Raw genomic sequence first — 20,570 nt, 5'->3', positions numbered from 1 at the left:
CATCAAGGCAAAGGGTGGCTATTTGAATAATCTCAAATACTAAATATATTTTGATTTGTTTAACACTTTTTTTGGTTACTACAGGATTCCATATGTGTTATTTCATAGTTTTGATATCTTCGCTATTATTCTACAATGTAGAAAATAGTAAAAATTAAGAAACTTTTGACTGGTACTGTATATCGGTACATTTGTAAAAGCCTAAACGAATGATAAAATAAGCCTCGCGTAATTCGACACTCTCCTAGACCTCAATACAAAAAAGGGTATATTTCGCTGACAGATTTTGAGCGGAGTAAATCCTCTCGCTTTGCCTCTTCCTCTCTGTCCATACTCTGCATTCAGATGTAGTGAAAAGTATGCAAGCATTTTATGACATTTCGACGCTCTGGGGAGTGTTATGGACTGATGTAAATGGACACGTTTTGGAGGAACTACTTGATGAGAAAAGGCGTGTGAGTCTGAAGACATCTAGATTGTGCCTTTTAGATTGAGAAAATGAACAACAAAGGAATAACTTTTCATTTCTCTAACCCCAACCCGGCCTGGTCAACTTCGTCTACTTCGCAAGCGTTCCCGGAAGTCTCGCGATGTTTCGCCTCCGGGTTTAGAAACTCAATAATCTTGCATTCAGACGTAAAGTGAAACGTCTGAAAGCGTTTTACGACATTTCGTTCTCAGTCGGTAGTTTAGCTTGCTGAGTTTTTCTTGTTCATTTTAAACCGCAACACGGTCTGGTGTGGGAAGAGGAATACCAGACAGTGGATAGACTTGCAGCAGCACAACAAGGGTCGTGTGAGATTATGGTGTTTTTATTTTCACTGTAAATCAAATCTAACCAAAAGCTTCAATTTGCTGCCTGCAAAAGCAGACAAAACTGTTGTGTATAGAATAGAACAGCAGACTTTGTTGGTTTGCAGCCTCTGGTTTTACCCACACACCAGAGAAAATGGCGGAACTTGAGGACGCAGGACTGCCCCGAACAATGCAGGAGAACCGAAATGAAGAGGATCCGGGCAATTCAAAGGTAACAGAATTATGCTGAGACCCCGATTTTTCACTTAAAAAATATGCCAAACAAAAAACATTGATTGCAACGTTGAACAAACCATACAACTCTATGCACAAGGACAACTTTTAACAATTTCCACTGAAGATTTTACAAAAACACATACTCGAACAGTGCAGATGTAAAGTTTGGTAACAGAATGACAGTAAAATCTCGCTCAGTGTTTGTGACCACGTTTTCTAAAAACTCTAGGTAAGATTCAAAGATGTCTGCAGAAAGAATGCAGTGTCAGCTATGATATGAAACCTCGAGTTTGGAGAAAAAAAAAATTGGTTATTGAACTACAGTAAGTGAAGTGGATTAACACCCGGTTACAAAATGATGGTAACAGAATGACATTACGGGTCGCTGATTTGTACTATACAGAAATGCATAATTATGAATGTAATTCTATTCATGGTGATGTATCCTGAATAGAAACACAAAGGTAAGAAACATGTCATATCTTCCTTTGCATGTTTGGGTATTCTACACACTGGCTATTATTCTAATGAGTTCTGCCTCCAAACAAGACCACATTTGGTTGGTCTGGACCAGACCAAATCTGTACCAATCATAAACATCTATGTTTCACAAGTTTGGACATCAAAGTACAGTAGTGTAGAGTACAGTATAGTTCAGTAGAGTACACAGTAAATGATACTGTACTCTACTAGTGTACTAAACTCTATTGTACCGACCTATACTCTGCCCTACTTTCGTTCAACTTTACTGTGCTGTCCAAACTTGTGAAACAGACTTCTATGATTGGTTCAGATTTTGACTGACCAAATTTCAACTACTTTTCAATGTCCATGGATGTCTGGTTTCGGTTGGTGCTCAGTGGGTGAGAGGGCTGGTTACAGTAAATGGAAAGAGAGGGGGCTCATGGGTAGGTGTCAGTAAGCGCCGGGAGAGGTGACATTAACTGGAGAGAGGGGGGGGGGGGTGTGGTCCTCTGTAGCTCAGCTGGTAGAGCACGGCGCTTGTAACGCCAAGGTAGTGGGTTCGATCCCCGGGACCACCCATACACAAAAATGTATGCACGCATGACTGTAAGTCGCTTTGGATAAAAGCGTCTGCTAAATGGCATATTATTATTATCTTGCTTTGACCACCACGTGACAGAAAGATAAAGGATGTTCAGTTATGAGCTGAACATAACAGTATGCCATTGGAGGGGAGGACAGTAGCAGGTGACCCAACTGTGGTTTGTGACTACTATGAATTCCCATTGTAGCCAATTCAATTGCAGTCATTCTGTTACTGATTTTTTTTTTGGTCATTCTGTTACAGATTTTGGTAACAGAATGACATTTTTAATCATATAAACCAAATTGTTATCAGTAAAAACACTTAACTAATTGGTAGGTCTACCTTTACTTGTTACTTCTGTGAACTTTCACCATCCTCCCTCTTAAGATATTTTCTTATTTCTCTCCCTCATAAAGATATGTGGGTTTTTGGTAATAGAATGACTTAAATTTACGGAAGGCAAATAATTTCTGCAAAACTAAATTAAAATGTTGATGTTAGTTGGCAGGTGTCTTTACACATAGTTTGAATGTATTTCTAATACATTTTAAGACCAATTCTGCTAGATGTTTTCTAAGACCCTCTTTTCCATGTGTTTGACCAGTGTTAGGTTTTGAACAAACAGTAGAAACTCAAACGGACGACTAGGAAAACGCTCAAACCAAGTTTATTCAACCCACTGGGCGCATTAGCAGCAGACACACCATACAAGTCACACAAGCATATATTTATACCTTCCGACTAGGCAGAGTCATCTCCTTGCATATCTAAGATAACCAATCCTTCTCGGTTGTTAGGCAGAAACACAGTAGGTTCCTCTTACTTGTGGTCCTCTGTAGCTCAGCTGGTAGAGCACGGCGCTTGTAACGCCAAGGTAGTGGGTTCGATCCCCGGGACCACCCATACACAAAAAATGTATGCACGCATGACTGTAAGTCGCTTTGGATAAAAGCGTCTGCTAAATGGCATATTATTATTATTTACTGGTATTGTCATGGCCTGCCTACGTCTAGGATCCTTATGGGCGTGTGTGTGTGTGTGAGAGGACTGTAATCAGATGGTCTTCGGGGTAGGCCCCTCCCAGCCGTGTCTTCTCTCTTCAACTGTTGACCTTATCTCAAGTTGAAATCCACATCCCTCATGGTCCTAGTTCCACTGCAACTGGCCTGCCTTATCAGGAATTGAAACTAGACTGTTGGTCTTTGCCTCATTCCTTAGGAATATTAATATTCAGCAACAACATGTTTGAACAGAATATGAACTTTCTGCACTTCCTCTTGTTTTACTCAGTAACTTTCCATACGCAGAGTTCCTATTCACCCTTCATTGACCCCCAACATATACATGTATTATACATGTAATGTAATCAATAAGTTATAGTATGGTAACATGAATAAGTATATTTCAAGCTAGAATCCAACAGCCCCTTTTTTGAATAATAACTCCATACTGTTCAACATTATATAAACTTAGAAATTACTTAGAAATTAACAAAAAAGAAAACATGATTCATATTGCCACATTTGATTTATATAATAATAATATAATGTGCCATTTAGCAGACGCTTTTATCCAAAGCGACTTACAGTCATGCGTGCATACATTTTTTTGTGTATGGGTGGTCCCGGGGATCGAACCCACTCCCTTGGCGTTACAAGTGCCGTGCTCTACCAGCTGAACTATATGTTCACACCTCTGAGATTTATGGCCTCTGGCTATATAATCTGCTACCATGGCATAAGACCCTGGCCTCAAAATTATAATCACACTCTTACTTCCCCCTCTATCTGCCACCAGCCCTCCTATTGTACAACTGATAATGACATTTCAGCTGGAGCTTTTGACTTTTTCCTCCTTCAGGTTCCTAAGAGAGTGATAGAAAAAGAAAACACAAAATATGACAAGTATTAGTAATGCGTTAGGCTATGCATAATCATATATGGCAAAAACCGAAGTTTGATAACATGACGATTCCCACTCTCCCTTAGCCTGGCTCTATACCTTCGGGATACTGTTCTGCTTGGGTCCACAAAAATGAAGGCTCTATACACTTCATGCTTGTACCCAGACTTCCCCCTCAGGCTGCAGGTTTACAGGAGCTGTTCCCATGCCATATCATCCTCACTTCGCCCCCCCGTCTCCTCCTCCTTCCTCCATGGCCATCCGATATACATGTGCGGTGGCCTTAATCAACTGTACCTCATCTTGAGGTAAATTGGCACTGTATACACATTTCAGCATCAACGTCTTCAGGAGATGATATCCCAGCAATGCTAACAAGGTTTCCCCTGCTACCACTAACACTGCCCATGCTGCATACTTCAAGATACTCCTCACTTCAAGATACTCCTCACTTCAAGATACTCCTCACTTCAAGATACTACTCAGTCCAGTTCCATGCTGTTACTATAGTATTCTTCACCACTCCTACCGCTCCTTTGGTTGCTGTCCCTACAGATACCGCCGTGAGAATAGCTATTGCATTGAATCTGTCTCCTGCCCCTGATCTCCCATTGTCATGGTGGCTCAGCGATAGGTCTAAGACTGAATCTTTCAAATACTCCCTACCGGTCTCCCAAATCCTACCCAGCCTCCTTGCCACCAACATTTCCAACATCATCCTATGTCCTGCTACAGTCGGTATCAGTGGATAATACTTCCCTGTGCTCAGGTTAGGTATTGGTATGTTATTAGGATCCCCATTAGCTGTTGCGAAAGCAACCGCTACTCTTCCTTGGGTCCACACAAAACATGACATAATACAGAAACGCATCTCTCATCCCAAGGCCGATCTACATCCAACCCCTTTTGTAAATATCGCTACAGTGTAAACCATGGGTCCCAACGGTTGATAAGCAGCGACATTCTGACACTTTCCTTTTACCATCAGTTGGTCCCAATCTTCTGGGAGGTATGTCAAGTGTTTGCTGGCTGTTAGGAATGGTGGAGAGATTAGTGGCGTTGGGAGTGTCCAACCGTACAAAACTGAGTCACATGTTTCTTAATCACACACTGCAGGAGATGCGTGGCTACTAACACAGAACTACCCTTCGGGTGAGGTGGCTTCCTGTAAACAGGGAACTGTGGCTAGTCTTTCAAGAGTTTGCCTTCCTCGATGAACCCCTCACTAAAAATGCATAATAGCGTCTGAAACACTATCTCTGCTACCACCACCGTGTGAACAGACACAAACACAGGCACATACACACACACACACACACACGATACGAACTATACACACACGTACACATGGATTTTGTGTTTTAGATATGTGGTAGTAGAATAGTGGTCTGAGGGCACACTCTTAATGTGTTGTGAAATCTGTTGTGAATGTATTGTAATGTTTTAAAAATTGTATAACTGCCTTAATTTTTGCTGCCAAGGCAGCAGCTAATGGGGATCCATAATAAATACAAGTGATCCTGGTATGCGTGTCGTTCAACTTATCTTCATAGTAGTCTCAATATTGTGCGCAGTTAGCTGTCTTTCCTCTACTGTGAGCTATCCCCTGTACCAGTACACAAAGAGGAGTGGTATCGTTCCCCAGAGACTTTATTACCCACTTCTATGAGCCATGCAGATCACATTCAATTATTCTCTCCCAATTCCCTGTAACATTAATGCCTTGGTTTTTGGGACTCCATAGAATGCACTGATATCGGTCCTGCCCGAATCTGCCACTAACACTACATAGGACTGACCCCATGACTCCCCCCATCATATAATTTACATGGATTCATTTCTGTCTCTGTCACTAGTTCAGCCCCCTAAACGAGTTTGTAAGTATGCCTTTATCTGCTCATATACCTCTTCTTCCCCCTGACGCTTGACCGTGAGAATAGTTTGGTTCCCATGTTCACTCCTAATGGTCTGCTGGTGTCTAAAACCTTCCCTGACTACTTCACTCCTTTAGTTGCAGTACTATAGGGCATCACTGGTGAATAGAAAAACTTACGCGATAGCACTTCCCCCACACCATCCTTTGCTGTACCATCGTCAGCAAGGGTGTCAACATGTTCAACATATTGGGGCTTTTTAGGTTGTGGTAGCACTAGTCTTAAAGTTATTAACGGACCCTCAGCTGATCAAGAACCCTGGCACATTATGTCCATTTGAGGCAGGAGAGAAAATGTAGTTTAATTTCTTACTCTCAGTGCCATTACTTTCCTTCCATACTCCTTTCTGTATCAATATTACACCTTGTTCTGAACAGTCTATGTCCAATTTACTAGTCCTTTTATCATGTAGCTCCACCCAGATCATTGTGCCTTTGTGATTAGTGACCTCTCTGGTCTCCGTGGCGTTAGTCCTGACTTTACCCCAATGTACTCACATGTCTTCGTATTTGGCCACCAATTCCATGCGGTTTGTCAATCTATCCCTCTTACATGGGGCATTGACCGTTACAGTGACTGACACATACTATGGCAGTTAAAGTAGCTCCTAGACCCCACCCAACTGCTTGTTTACAGTGGAATCTACTCTTACTAAGGCTGCCGCTTCGTCTGCTCTGCAGATATTTTAGGTTTGGTAACCCCAATGCTGGCACTTGACACAATTGCTTCTTTAACTCGACAAACGCCTCCTCACACTCTTGACTCCACTCTCTATTCTTTCATGGGGACGCTTCCCCCCTTTCGTCAATTCTGTAAATGGCTCAGCAATTTCAGAAAATGATGGAATAAAATGGCTCACAAAATTGAGTGTGCAAGGAGTGTTTGATCGTGCCAGAGAATGCATTGTCTCTACTTGATCGCGTGTGTGCTTCGTGCCTTTTGAAATCGAAACCCCCAGATATGTTACCTCATGTTTTGCCAATTGGGCTTTCTTATATGATGCTTTGTGACCCTGCTCTGACAAATAGTTTACTAATGTGGTAAGGTCTCACATGAGTTTCTTCGTCTTTTGACGCCAACAACAAATCATCTATGTACTGTACCAATACGGAACCCTCAAATGTACACCCTTTTAGCGATTATTTTTAAAGTTTGACTGTTTGTAAATCCCATTGGTGCCCTCGCCCACATATACTGCCCCCCTTGACAACAAAATCCGAACCAGTGTCGTGACTCTTCAGCCACCTGCACTAACGAAAGTCAGTTTTTCATGTCAAGCACGCTGGACCATTCTGAGTCTGAGGGAATAGATACCAAAAGGTTTGCCAAATCCGCTACTACTGGTGTGATTTTCACTGCATGTTTGTTTTATGCCGCGGAAATCCACTATATTACGCCATTTTAGTCCTTTCTTTACTGGAAACACATGGCTGTTGTATCGGGCTTGTCCTTGTACCGCTATGCCTCGCTCTAGTAATATTGGAAGATCCTCCGCCTCCGGTTTAATAGGGTATTGCTTCATCGGTGGCGGTGGATCTCCCTCCACCACAACAGGCTTGCAGCCTTTAATCAGACCACAATCTAATGCGTCTGTTGCCAATAGTGTATGACCCTGAAACAACAATTGGTCGTCTTTCGCCGTCCGTACTGCCAATTTGAATTTGTTAACTTTGAGAATCCACTCCCCTGGCATTTCACAGAGATTATCCAACCCCAAAATTGGTTCCACACCCGTCACCATGTAAAATGAGCCTGGGATTGTTACTGGTACTATGGTCAAGGACATGGATAATAGTTGTATTGCTTTCGATTCCGCCCGTTACCCAGCTGAATGGTGATACTTTTTTCCTGTCGCGAATTTAGCCAATTTCTCATCGTAAGGAATCAGTGATATTTGAGCACCGGTATCTACTAGGAAGTTGTGAGATGTGGCCTCCTACGTCTCCTCCCACATAGAAACCATCAATCGACCGCACAGAGGCCAGATATACACTACCATTCAAAAGTTTGGGGTCACTTAGAAATGTCCTTGTTTTTGAAAGAAAATCATTTTTTTGTCCATTAAAATAACATCAAATTGATCCGAAATACAGTGTAGACATTGGTAATGTTGTAAATGGCTATTGTAGCTGGAAACGGCAGATTTTTAATGGAATATCTACATAGGCGTTCAGAGGCCCATTATCAGCAACCATCAGTCCTGTGTTCCAATGGCATGTTGTGTTTGCTGATCCAAGTTTATCATTTTAAAAGGCTAATTGATCATTAGAAAACCCTTTTGCTAGCAAAAGCCTTATGTTAGCACAGCTGAAAACTGTTGTGCTGATTAAAGAAGCAATAAAACTGGCCTTCTTGAGACTAGTTGAGTATCTGGAGCATCAGCAATTGTGGGTTCGATTACAGGCTCAAAATGGCCAGAAACAAATAACTTTCTTCTGAAACTTGTCAGTCTATTCTTGTTCTGAGAAATGAAGGCTATTCCATGCGAGAAATTGCCAAGAAACTGATGATCTCGTACAACGCTGTGTACTACTCCCTTCACAGAACAGCGCAAACTGGCTCTAACCAGAATAGAAAGAGGAGTTGGAGGCCCCGGTGCACAACTGAGCAAGAGGACAAATACATTAGTGTCTAGTTTGAGAAACAGGTGCCTCACAGTTCCTCAACTGGCAGCTTCATTAAATAGTACCCGCAAAACACCAGTCTCCACGTCAATAGTGAAGAGGCGACTCCGGGATGCTGACATTCTAGGCAGAGTTGCAAAGAAAAAGCCATATCCCAGACTGGCCAATAAAAATAAAAGATTAAGATGGGCAGTCTGAGATATGGCTTTTTCTTTGCAACTCTGCCTAGAAGGTCAGCATCCCGGAGTTGCCTCTTCACTATTGACGTGGAGACTGGTGTTTTGCGGGTACTATTTAATGAAGCTGCCAGTTGAGGACCTGTGAGGCGTCTGTTTCTCAAACTAGACACTAATGTATTTGTCCTCTTGCTCAGCTGTGCACCGGGGCCTCCCACTCCTCTTTCTATTCTGGTTAGAGCCAGTTTGCGCTGTTCTCAAAATGGCCAGAAACACATGTCAAAAATGTTATAAATTGATTTGCATTTTAATGAGGGAAATAAGTATTTGACCCCTCTGCAAAACATGACAGTACTTGGTGGCAAAACCCTTGTTGGCAATCAGAGGTCAGACGTTTCTTGTAGTTGGCCACCAGGTTTGCACACATCTCAGGAGGGATTTTGGCATCCATACACTCTTGGCTGGATTTAAACTGTCCATCCACGGGATAATGTGTACCAATTTTGTCTAATTTGGCAACCTTTCCCCATCACTTATTTGATTATTGGTGCTGATCGTACTCCTTTTTCAGCTCTTTTAAAGCTTTGGTAATACTCTCCCCGCTCTGGGAGTTATTGGCTCGGCGCCACCCCCAACGGTGTTTAGGTTTCTGAACCCACGGTTGTAACACTTGCCCTCTATTAATGACTTTCCCGAGGTAGATACCCACTCCCCCGGAGAGTAGTAACAGTGTAAGCGCTTAATAATTTTGTCACTTGTCCGAACAGTTTTGGTGCTGGATGACACTGTATTGTATGCCAATTCACCACAGATGGACGACTAATGTGTAGCACGGGAAGGGTTTTAGTCCAGTCTCTTGACGTAAATATCTCTGTTCCCGCCAACACTCTGTACCAAAATTACACAGTTGTCCTCCTATTTCCTCATAATCCATCACGGTTCCCCGCCCCAATTGAGCATAAACCAATCTCTCCTCTTATTGCTACTGCTAATACACATTAATCACTTTCAAACAACTAATGTCCTTTCACTTTTATAATCATGGAGGGGGCTGCCTTCCAGAACTTACAGGCAACCTTCTATCACCATCCACATTCCCACTTACTGACAATGTTTAATCTTTAAGCACAGATATCCTCAGATCTCTTATTCTCCACAGAGTGCACTTCCTGCCTTTCTCATTCTACATTGCCTACTTCTCTAAAACCTACCGTACTAGTACACAAGCATGACAATTTATCCATACACAGCCTTTACGGCCTTATGGTCTCCACGGCTGGGGCTCTTACCCCCCTGGGACCTTCGTCCCACTTACGGATCTCGCAGGGAACCAACCCCACTCGGGACCTATCCTTGCGGAACCTACTCTACACCATATCTCTACGACCAGTCATAACACAATGGGACTACTGAATCCTATAATGTGTATTCAGCCTACGACTCATCTCTCCAAGATGTCAGAATGAGTGGTAACAGGTGTAGGAACTGTGCCTACCTTGTTTTTGGTGCCGGCTCCTGCTCCACTAATTCGTACTCTCCAGTTTGACTGTAAATCGTGGTGAATCCTGCCGACAACGCCAACTGTTAGGTTCTGAACAAAAAGAGTAGAAACTCAACTTTTATTCAACCCACTGGGCGCTTTAGCTGCAGACACAACATACAAGTCACACAAGCATATATTTATACCTTCCGATTTAGGTGGAGTCATCTCCTTGCATGTCTAAGATAACCAATCCTTCTCTGTTGTTAGGCAGAAACACAGTAGGTTCCTCTTACTGGTATTGTCATTGCCTGCCTAAGTCTAGGATCCTCATGGGCGTGTGTGTGTGTGAGATAGGACTGTAATCAGATGGTATTCAGGGTGGGCCCCTGTGGCCCCCCTCCCAGCCGTGTCTTCTCTCTTCAACTGTTGACCTTATCTCAAGTTGAGATCCACATCCCTCATGATCCTAATTCCACAGCAACTGGCCTGCCTTATCAGGAACTGAAACTAGACTGTTGGTCTTTGCCTCCTTCCTTCGGAATATTAATATTCAGCAACATCATGTTTGAACAGAATATGAACGTTCTGCACTTCCCCTTGTCACACTCAGTAACTTTCCATACACAGAGTTCCTATTCACCCTTCATTGACCCCCAACATATACATTTATTATACATGTAATCAATACATTCTAGTATGGTAACATAAATAAGTATATTTCAAGCTTGAATCCAACACCAGAAATCAAAGCCTTTCCTTATTCCTAATTTTTAGGATGGAATATGGTTGAACATTTGATATGCCTCAATTTCTCAAAAATATAGACTCTTTCATTTGACACCAAATTTGACACTTCACATGCTAATGCTCATGGGGCTTTTTACATGGCAATGCCCACTACTACCTTCTCTAGCCTAGGTCACAAGCCTATGTAATCAATATGCTATATCATGGTGATCTCTAGACCTAATGACAAATGAATCATCATTATCATATTGATACTGCTAGGTAGTTCAAATGATTAGACCTAGCTACTACTGTAAAGATGTCGACCTCAGTTATTTGTTTAGCTGTTGGTATATGCTATCTATTCTAATTTGGACTTTAACCGTAATGAAAAGTAGGCTATATTATCTATTATAAAATGAATGTTGTTTTAGAGAGCAGATGATAGGCCAACTAGTAATTATGCAATTTTAAATGTATTTCCAGGCAGAGGAGATGGACATCCCAGAAGACCTGCAAGAAGACAACCTGATCGAGCAGGAACACTTCCACAGTTCTAATTATGAGAAGCAAGATGGACATTTGGCAGTTAGGAGGAATGTAATATTAGAACGAACTAAATTCAACCAAAGACAACAAGAAGCAGGAGAGACAGCTGATGATTTTATCACTGCACTTCATTGTTTGTCAGAACATTGCGGTTATGGAGCTCTGCTCAGTGAGATGATAAGAGACCGACTAGTCATGGGCTTACATGACAAAAGACTGTCCAAGCAATTACAAATGGACCCAGAAATAACACTGGATAAAGCTGTCACACGCATTCGTCAAACTGAACTTGTGAAAAAGCAACAGGACCTGCTGGAGCATACCTTCAAAGCTGCCAGCAGTGCAGCAAATGTAGAGCGTGTGCTTTCACATAGCAAACAGCAATGCCCAGCCAATGCCCAGTGCCAATCAGAGAAGAAGAATCAAAACTCAGAAAGACCACAACAACCCCAAACAACGCAGGAGAATGAAGAGGAGCCCCAAGAGACTGGTGGCACTGATGAGTGGATCGAGGGTTTCAGTCCTGGAGGAGAGAAGCCACACTACTGCTTCCACTGCGGTAAGAGCTTTAGAAAAGTGAGGGATCTTATAAGACACCAACGAACACATACAGGAGAGAAGCCTCACCACTGCCCTGATTGTGAACAAAGTTTTGCTCGATTAGATCGTCTTAAGTCACACCAGCTAACACATACAGGAGTGAAGGCTCACCAATGCCCTGATTGTGACAAAAGTTATTCTCAATCGTATCATTTGAAAAGACACCACCAGCGAACGCATATGAAAGGGAAATACTTCCACTGCAATCATTGTGAGGAACTTTTCTCCAAACCAAAAGATCTAAAAACACACATGCATGTACATGCTGGAGAAAAGACATACCTTCAGCAAGAAACACATACAGGGAAAAAGCCGTCCCACTGCTCCGAAACGAACCAGTGCTCCGACTGTGGGAAGAGCTTTCGACAAGTGGGGGATCTTAAAAGACACCAACGAACACATACTGGAGAGAAGCCTTACCACTGCCCTGATTGCGACAGAGGTTTCGGTCGATTAGATCGTCTTAAGTCACACCAGCTAACACATACAGGAGTGAAGGCTCACCAATGCCCTGATTGTGACAAAAGTTATTCTCAATCGTATCATTTGAAAAGACACCACCAGCGAAAGCATATGAAAGGGAAATACTTCCACTGCAATCATTGTGAGGAACTTTTCTCCAAACCAGAAGATCTAAAAACACACATGCATTTACATGCTGAAGAAAATGCATACCTTCCGCAAGAAACTCATACAGGTGAGAAGCCTTACCACTGCTCTATCTGCGACACAAGTTTTGTGGGAAGGCAGAGGTTTATAAAACACCAACTAACACACATGGAAAAGAAACCTTACCACTGTTCAAGGTGTGATAAAAGATTTCCTGACATGGAAAAACTAAGATCACACCTTCCAGTACATACTGGAGACCTGGCACTCCACTGTTCTGACTGTGGAAAGTGTTTCTTAAACAAGACAAAGTTTGAAAGACATCAAAGAACACACACTGGAAGTGTACTATACCTCTGCACTGACTGTGGGGAGGGTTTTACAAATATGCAACAGTTGGAAGGGCACCAGCGAATGCACACTGGAGAGAAACCATACCACTGCACTGATTGCGGGAAGAGTTTTGCGCTTGAAAAAACATTTAAGTGTCATAAGCAAGCACACAAGTTCAAACTCTCTGGAGAAAGAGCAGCCTATCCTTGCTTGGAATGTGGAAATACTTTTTCTCGTTCATGTGACGTGATGACTCATGTGAGAAGGGTGCATAATAAAGAGAGACCTTTCCAGTGCTCCTGCTGTGGGAAAAGATTTTTCCAAAAGAACTCTCTTACAATACATATGAGAATTCATACTGGAGAGAAACCGTATCGCTGCTCAGACTGTGGACAAAGCTTCTCCCAAATTAATGACAGAAAACGCCACCAGAAGAGGCAACACTCTGGAGAGGAGACAACTTCTATCCTACAGTCTGAAAGGGAAAGTCATAGAGACACTCAATAAGAAAGGACTACTACAACAGAGACACACAAAATGCAATATTGTAACAGTATCATTGTCTTATTGCAGATTTTTTGTAAACTTTGTCAAACACAAAAACATTATTTATTAACAGCAAAACATTCTTTTTATGAATCACTTTTTATCAGCGACGTGATCATCAGAGTATAAATCATTTACATACCAAGATGTATGGAATAATTTGGGAAATCCAATTAAAAACTAAAAATAACAATTTCTCAGCATTGACTGGTGAACAGTTATTAGATGCCCAAGTTATTCAGGTTGGCATGAACTCTCTTCTCATTTCCTACCTCTGAAAGAGCGGTAGGAAGATTAACGGTAGCTACTGACAGTTGTTTTTTTAGGTGTCTTTAATCATAAAAGCCTTTTCCACATCTTTTGCATGAGTATGGTCTGACTCCTGTGTGCACTTGCATGTTGGCTACGACATGAATGGCTTGGCAGAATCTTCTCCCGCAGACATCACAGCTGAAAGGCTTCTCTCATGGACTCGCTCATATGCCTTTTGAGAACACTGATGAGTTGAAAGTCTCCCACAATCACTGCACTTGTGTGGTTTTCTCACCTGTATGGATCAGCGCATGTATCTTAAGAGATTGTTTTGTAATAAATCTCTTTCCCCAATAGCCATAAACATTGGGCTTCTCTCCCGTGTGTAATTTCTGGTGATATTCAAAAGTAGCTTTATGGAGAACAGTTTTTCCGCATGTGAAACAAATGTGTATGTTTTCTCCTGTGAAGTTTTCCATGTATTTTCAGAGAACTGATGGAGCTGAAGCCCTTCAAACATATCTCACAACTGAATGGTTTTGGTTGGTCGGTTTTGCTTGTCTCGCTCCTTGAGTTTCTCCGTTACCCTTGTGCGATAGCTTGTGTAATGAAAAGTCTTTCCACATTCAGTGGGGTCTGTAATAATGACTGTATAAAATACATAACTCATACTGAGCTATATTGAATGCTAATTTTATTTTGAAATTATATTATTTTATACTAATACAATTGCTCGGAGAAAGATTTTGTTTAACAAGTAATACTCGATCTCAAAAGGTTAGGGGTCAACATTTACAGCCCTAAAGATACTTATAAAGTAGTCAAGTTTAGTATTTGGCCCCATATTCCTAGCACGCAATGAATACATCAAAGCTTATGACTCTACAAACTTATAGGATGCATTTGCAGTTTGTTTTGGTTGTGTTTCAGATTATTTTGTGCCCAATAGAATGGTAAATAATGTGTTGTGCCATTTTGGAGTCACTTTTATCGTAAATAAGAATAGAATGTTTATACATTATCACTTCTACATTATATAACATTTACATTATCACTTCTACATTCATAAGTATTCTACCATGATTACGGATAATCTTGAATGAATTGTGAATAATGATGAGTGAGAAAGTTAGAGGGTCAAAGATCATACTCCCAAGACATGCTAACCTCCCTTGTTATTGGTAACGGTGAGAGGTTAGCATCTCACAACTGTACAGCCTCTTCTTTGTGTGAATTTGATGGTGTCTTGCAAGGCTTTCCTTAAAGCTGAAATTAGCTCCACAAATCTCACGTTAATAGCTTCTCCCCTGTGTGAACTACCTGGTGCTCATTCAACTTGGCCAGCTGCAGAAAGATCTTGCCACACTGGGAGCATGGGTGTGTGCCTTCTGTACATTCTGTATACAGATCTAATATGTGTTTTCAGGTTGAGATGTACTGAAATTCTTTCCACACATCCCACTGGGCACAGACCAGTGGAGGCTCCTCAGAGGAGGAAGGGGAGGACCATCCTCAGTGAATTTCATTTTTTTTTAAAAAGTGAAACATTAGTTATCCTTTGTAGATAAAACTATATTAAATATATTCACGTCACCAAATAATTAAAACACTGTTTTGCAATGAAGATCTACAGTAACCTCCGCAGCACTCTGTAGGGTAGCACCATGGTGTAGCCGGAGGACAGCTAGCTTCTGTCCTCCTCTGGGTACATTGACTTTAATACAAAACCTAGGAGGCTTATGGTTCTCACCCCATTCCATAGACTTACACAGTAATGATGACAATTTCCGGAGGACATCCTCCAACCTATCAGAGCTCTTGTGGCATGAACTGACATGTTGTCCACCCAATCAAAGGATCAGAGAATGAATCTAGTACTGAAAGCATAAACTACAGCTAGCTAGCACTGCAGTGCACACATTGTGGGGAGTAGTTGACTCAAAGAGAGAGACAATAGTTCAACAGTTTTGAACAAATTAATTTCTTCCAAAATCAAGGTGAAGCAAGAGAGCTATATTTGGTAGTTGTTTTTTTTAACGTTCACTTTAACTAGCAAATGCCGCTAGCTAGTTTAGCCTACTCAAACATCTGGCTCAAACAGAGAGGGATGCTATGTTACCTAGCTGGCTATGGCTATCTAACACTGGAACTCTTCCAAGTCAAGTTTGTATTTATTTATTGCCACGGGCCCGCCGGTGTAACTGCTAAACTGCTTTCTGACTGTACACTGTACTGCATGATTGTAACGGGTTTACTAACGCGTTACTTCTAGTGGACTATGATGTGACAAAGATGTAGGCTGTGTGTAGCGGTTAGCGGTCATGATATGAAGGTTTGGCTTGGAAAGGTTTTTTCGCCTGGTCACAGACTGCTTATGTGTTTTGTATTGAAGTCCACAAGAGAAGGGAAAGGTGCAAGGAGAGGGCGTAGATAGTTGCAAGAAGGAATTATATCAACAACGAGCAAAGTGATCATGCTGTTTTTATTTGGCTGCTATGAAAGTCAACTGTTTGTAAATGATCAGGGGCGTATTCATTCCGCCGATTCTGTTAAAACGTTTCTTAAACAGAACGAAACATGGATAAACATACCTGAATTTGTCCAACAGAATCTCTCATTTGCAACTGTTGGACTAATGATTACACCCTAGATCAGCTAGATGCAGGCAAGAGGTATTGAATGTGTCACTGTCTGTCACCTTGATTACTCAAAATTCTCTCGACCTGTTGCACCAACATTGTAAACTTTAATTAATTGACTAGGTTGTAGCAACCTCATGATGGGTACCGGGAAAATTAGAGTATCATGTAGTAGCCTAAACCTATCGACGTTACATTGAGCTGGGTGAATGGAATATGAATGACTGTCATCCAATATGCTGTAATAGAAATAAGGCCATGCTCATAAAACAATGATCATCCTCCCTCATCGTAAACTGCACCGACTGGCACAGAGGTCAGTTCAATGTCTAGTTTTGATATAAATTTGATTTTGTCAACTAACATGAATTCAATGTGAAATCAATAAAACATTTCACCATGTCATTGGATTTAGGTTAAAAGTTGGGTGAAAAATGACTAAATGCCCTTAAATTGATTACTTTTTTTCAAATGCAATCAGTTTTCCACGGTGAGTCAACTTCATCACATTTTGGCGGATGAAATTACGTGGAAACAATGTTAAAAGTGAGGCAGGATTTATTTCTATAAAAGAAAGCTTTTGTGAAAGACCACAGTTAGAAAGATATGGCATATAGAAGCAAACCAGATGGACATCATGAAAATGATCAGAGAGGTTGAGGGTAGAGGAAGTTCAGGAGTAAAAACAAACAAAATATAATTATTGTAAAATTGACTGTGTCCATTGTTGTTCACTAGTTTACTCCAATTAGGGAAGGGGTGGTGGGGTTGGAAAGTAATAAAGGGAAAAATATTATTTTTATATATATATATATATATATATATATATATATACGAGGGGGAAAAAAACATATAGGGGATTGGAAGTGATGCAGACAATTACATTGATGGAAGTTACAATCTATCTGCAATATTAAAGCTGATCTACCCCCTAAAAAAAATAAAAAATAAAAGAAACAAATCTTAATTCTCAGCTTTTTTCTCAGTTTTTCAATGTGTGTTTTAAAAGAGAGCTTATCGTCAATCAAAATACCCAAGTACTTATAATGGGGAACATAAATTTGGGCTCCCTTTAAAATAAAATAAGTGGAGGAGTCTCTGAAGAACCGCTTTATATACAAAAAGTAGCCAAAGCTGGCCCCTTCTGGTAGTCAGAGACTCCCAGCCAACAGAACTATACAAAATGCAGTGATGTGTACGAAATCTGTCCCCAGTGATATAAAACGCAGTGGTGAGTGATAGACTGAGTCTAAAGGTTTTAAAACAGAGGCTGCCATATGCATGTAGATTATATCACTATAATCAAGTAATGGGAGAAGCGTTGTTTGAACAATCTTCCTTCTACTTTCAAAAGTGAGGCAGGATTTAGTTCTACAAAATAAATACATCTTAATTCTCAGCTTTTTTCTCAGTTTTTCAATGTGTGTTTTAAAAGAGAGCTTATCGTCAATCAAAATACCCAAGTACTTATAATCGGGAACTTCAATTTGGGCTCCCTTTAAGATAAATCAGATTTGACCTTTCAGACAAGTCACATGGCCAGCAATCAGATTTGTATCTACAAAGGTGGTTTGAAATGTGGCTTGAAATAGCCGATTCCATGTGCTTTTTGGCTGTTCAGACTGCAGGAAAATGAACCGATTTCGAATCGGATATGCGAAAAAATAGGATTTGAATCACTTCAAACTCCTAATGTGAACAAGGCTTATGTCGTTTGCCGGAATGCCACCTGCATCCACTTATATAAATTCATTTGTATAAGCCTAAACGAATGATCAAATAAGCCTCACGTAATTCAACACTCTCATAGACCTCCGTACAAAAAAAGGGGTTTGGGCGGAGTAAATCCTCTCGCATTGCCTCTTCCTCTGTCCATACTCCGCATTCAAACGTTAAGCATTTTATGACATTTCGATGTGCATGTGATTTGCATCCGGTCATGTAAAATTTCAATTCTAGAGTGCCAATGACTGCAGACAATAGTCAGCTAGATTCGTTCTCAATCGGTAGTTTAGCTGGCTAACCAGTTACGCTTGTTTCCTTGTTTTATAAACCTCAACACTGCGTCTGGTGTGGAGAAAATAATACAGTGGGATAGATGTGCAGTAGCAACAAGGATCGTGAGATGACCTTCAAAAAACAAAAACAAAAACCTTTTCAATTTAAATCAAATTTAAGTGAAAGGCAAGCAGACAAAACGGATGTGTATACAATAGAACAGCAGACTTCGTTGGTTTTCAGCTTCTGGTTTTAGCCGCACCCCTTTCGTTTGGATACAAAACACAGAGAAAATGGCGGAATTTGAGGACGAAGGACTGCCCCAAACATAGCAGGGAACCGAGATGAAGAGGAGCCCCAAGATACTGATGACTAAGCCAATCAAGATCAAGTTACGAGGAAAAGCTAATTGAAGAGGTAAGAAGGTGAAAAAAGGAGATAGTCAAACTATTCACAGGTAAAGACTACTTCTACTAGGAACGTAGAACGTTCAGGCTGCTGCACACTGGTAGTGGTGGGGAGTCGACTGCCTGTGGACTCCCATTTCTGGGTGTCAAGCTTCGATTCCGCTAGTCATCGACTCCTAAGATTCAGTGTTTTTGCAACGAAGGAAACTATTTTCCGTAGCCTACTATGAGAACACAAACTCTGGCATCTTTCACAGCAAAGAAAGAAAGAGCGAGGGGGAGAGATGGGAGGGGCATAGGTAGGTTTGTTGGCCACCAGGCAGTCAGTCAGAACTGTTAATCGGTAATCAAAAGATGTAGGCTATCGCAATGCTGTATTTCGCAATTTCTTGGCTTGCGATGTCTCGCGCAAGTTCACTAAAGAAAGGGATATCAATGAGTAGGCTGAGCTATTCTACACATCAACAGATCGAAGACCCAAACACACTAGAGAGAGGATCGGGGCAGGCAGAGAGACAGTATTAATTAATTAATTATTAATTAATATGCCATTTAGCAGACGCTTTTATCCAAAGCGACTTACAGTCATGTGCGCATACATTTTTACGTATGGGTGGTCCTGGGGATCGAACCCACTACCCTGGCGTTACAAGCGCCGTGCTCTACCAATTGAGCTACAGAGGACCACAGTCAGAACCGTGCATATAGGCTATATCTTGGTAATCTGTATCTAGCAATGCTCGTACATTCACCAAAAGTATATTCAAGTATATATTAGGCTATCAATGAGTATGGCTAAGCTATTCTTCATAGTGCCAGTGAATTGAAGTTGAACATCGCCAAATGCATCAATTTAATTAGGTCTAAATGTGCAATAAAAAGTATTTCCTATAGCTTATTTAATGAAACCCTGGCTGGGGGTTGATGATGTCCTAGGTCAGGGCTCTCCAATCCGGGAGAGCTACATTCCTGTAGGTTTTCGCTCCAACCCCAGTTGTAACTAACCTGATTTCAGTTTATCAAGCAGCTATACTGAACAAAAATATAAAAACGCAACATGCAACAATTTCAAAGATTTTGAGTTAGTTCATATAAGGAAATCAGTCAATCGAAATAAATTCATTAGACCCTAATCTATGGATTTTACATGACTGGGCAGGGATGCAGCCATGGGTGAGCCTGGGAGGGCATAGGCCCACCCACTTGGGACCCAGGCCCAGCCAATGAGAATTCGTTTTCCCCCACAAAGGGCTTTTATTACAGACAGAAATACTCCTCAACACCCCGCCCCAACTACCCTCAGACGATCCCGCAGGTGAAGAAGCCGGATGTGGAGGTCCTGGGCTAGCGTGGTGAGGCCGGTTGGAAGTATTGCTAAATTATCTAAAACGACGTTGGAGGTGGCTTATGGTAGAGAAATGAACATTGAATTCTCTGGCAACAGCTCTGGTGGACTTTCCTGCAGTCATGACAATTGCACGCTCCCTCAACTTGAGGCATCTGTGGCATTGTGTTGTGACAAAACTGCAAATTTTAGAGTAGCCTTTTTATTGTCCCCAGCACAAGGTGGACCTGTGTAATGATCATGCTGTTTAAATCAGCTTCTTAATATGCCACACCTGTCAGGTGGATGGATTATCTTTACAAAGGATAAAATGCTCACTAACAGGGATGTAAACAAATATGTGCACAAAATGAGAGAAATAAGC

General features: G+C 41.4%; 1 protein-coding gene and 1 long non-coding RNA gene across 4 annotated transcripts in view; one reads left to right on the top strand and one right to left on the bottom strand.

Annotated features, from left to right (window-relative positions):
• Nucleotides 1-572: 572 nt before the first annotated feature.
• Nucleotides 573-20,570, top strand: part of LOC121562919 (zinc finger protein OZF) — a 28,098-nt gene continuing 8,100 nt past the window's right edge. Inside the window, exons 1-2 of one of the 3 annotated variants that reach the window (XM_041875052.2) lie at nucleotides 590-1,027; nucleotides 11,415-14,492. In XM_041875052.2, the coding sequence (XP_041730986.1) occupies nucleotides 950-1,027; nucleotides 11,415-13,526 (2,190 nt within the window). In that variant the 5' untranslated portion in view covers nucleotides 590-949 and the 3' untranslated portion in view covers nucleotides 13,527-14,492. Of the gene's footprint in view, nucleotides 1,028-11,414; nucleotides 14,493-18,333; nucleotides 18,872-20,570 lie in introns of those variants that run through there. The other 2 variants (XM_041875054.2, XM_041875053.2) reach the window with 2 other exon arrangements.
• LOC121562920 lies at nucleotides 3,693-18,965 on the bottom strand. Its single transcript, XR_005999669.1, has 3 exons — nucleotides 18,910-18,965; nucleotides 10,215-10,310; nucleotides 3,693-3,947 (listed from the first exon to the last, which is right to left on the bottom strand). It is a non-coding gene; the product is annotated as an uncharacterized LOC121562920 (long non-coding RNA).

Source organism: Coregonus clupeaformis, unplaced genomic scaffold (genome assembly GCF_020615455.1).
Source record: "Coregonus clupeaformis isolate EN_2021a unplaced genomic scaffold, ASM2061545v1 scaf0620, whole genome shotgun sequence".
Classification (NCBI taxonomy): Eukaryota; Metazoa; Chordata; class Actinopteri; order Salmoniformes; family Salmonidae; genus Coregonus; species Coregonus clupeaformis.
The sequence above is the reverse complement of the archived record's forward strand: the minus strand, read 5'-3'. Positions and strand labels throughout refer to the sequence as shown.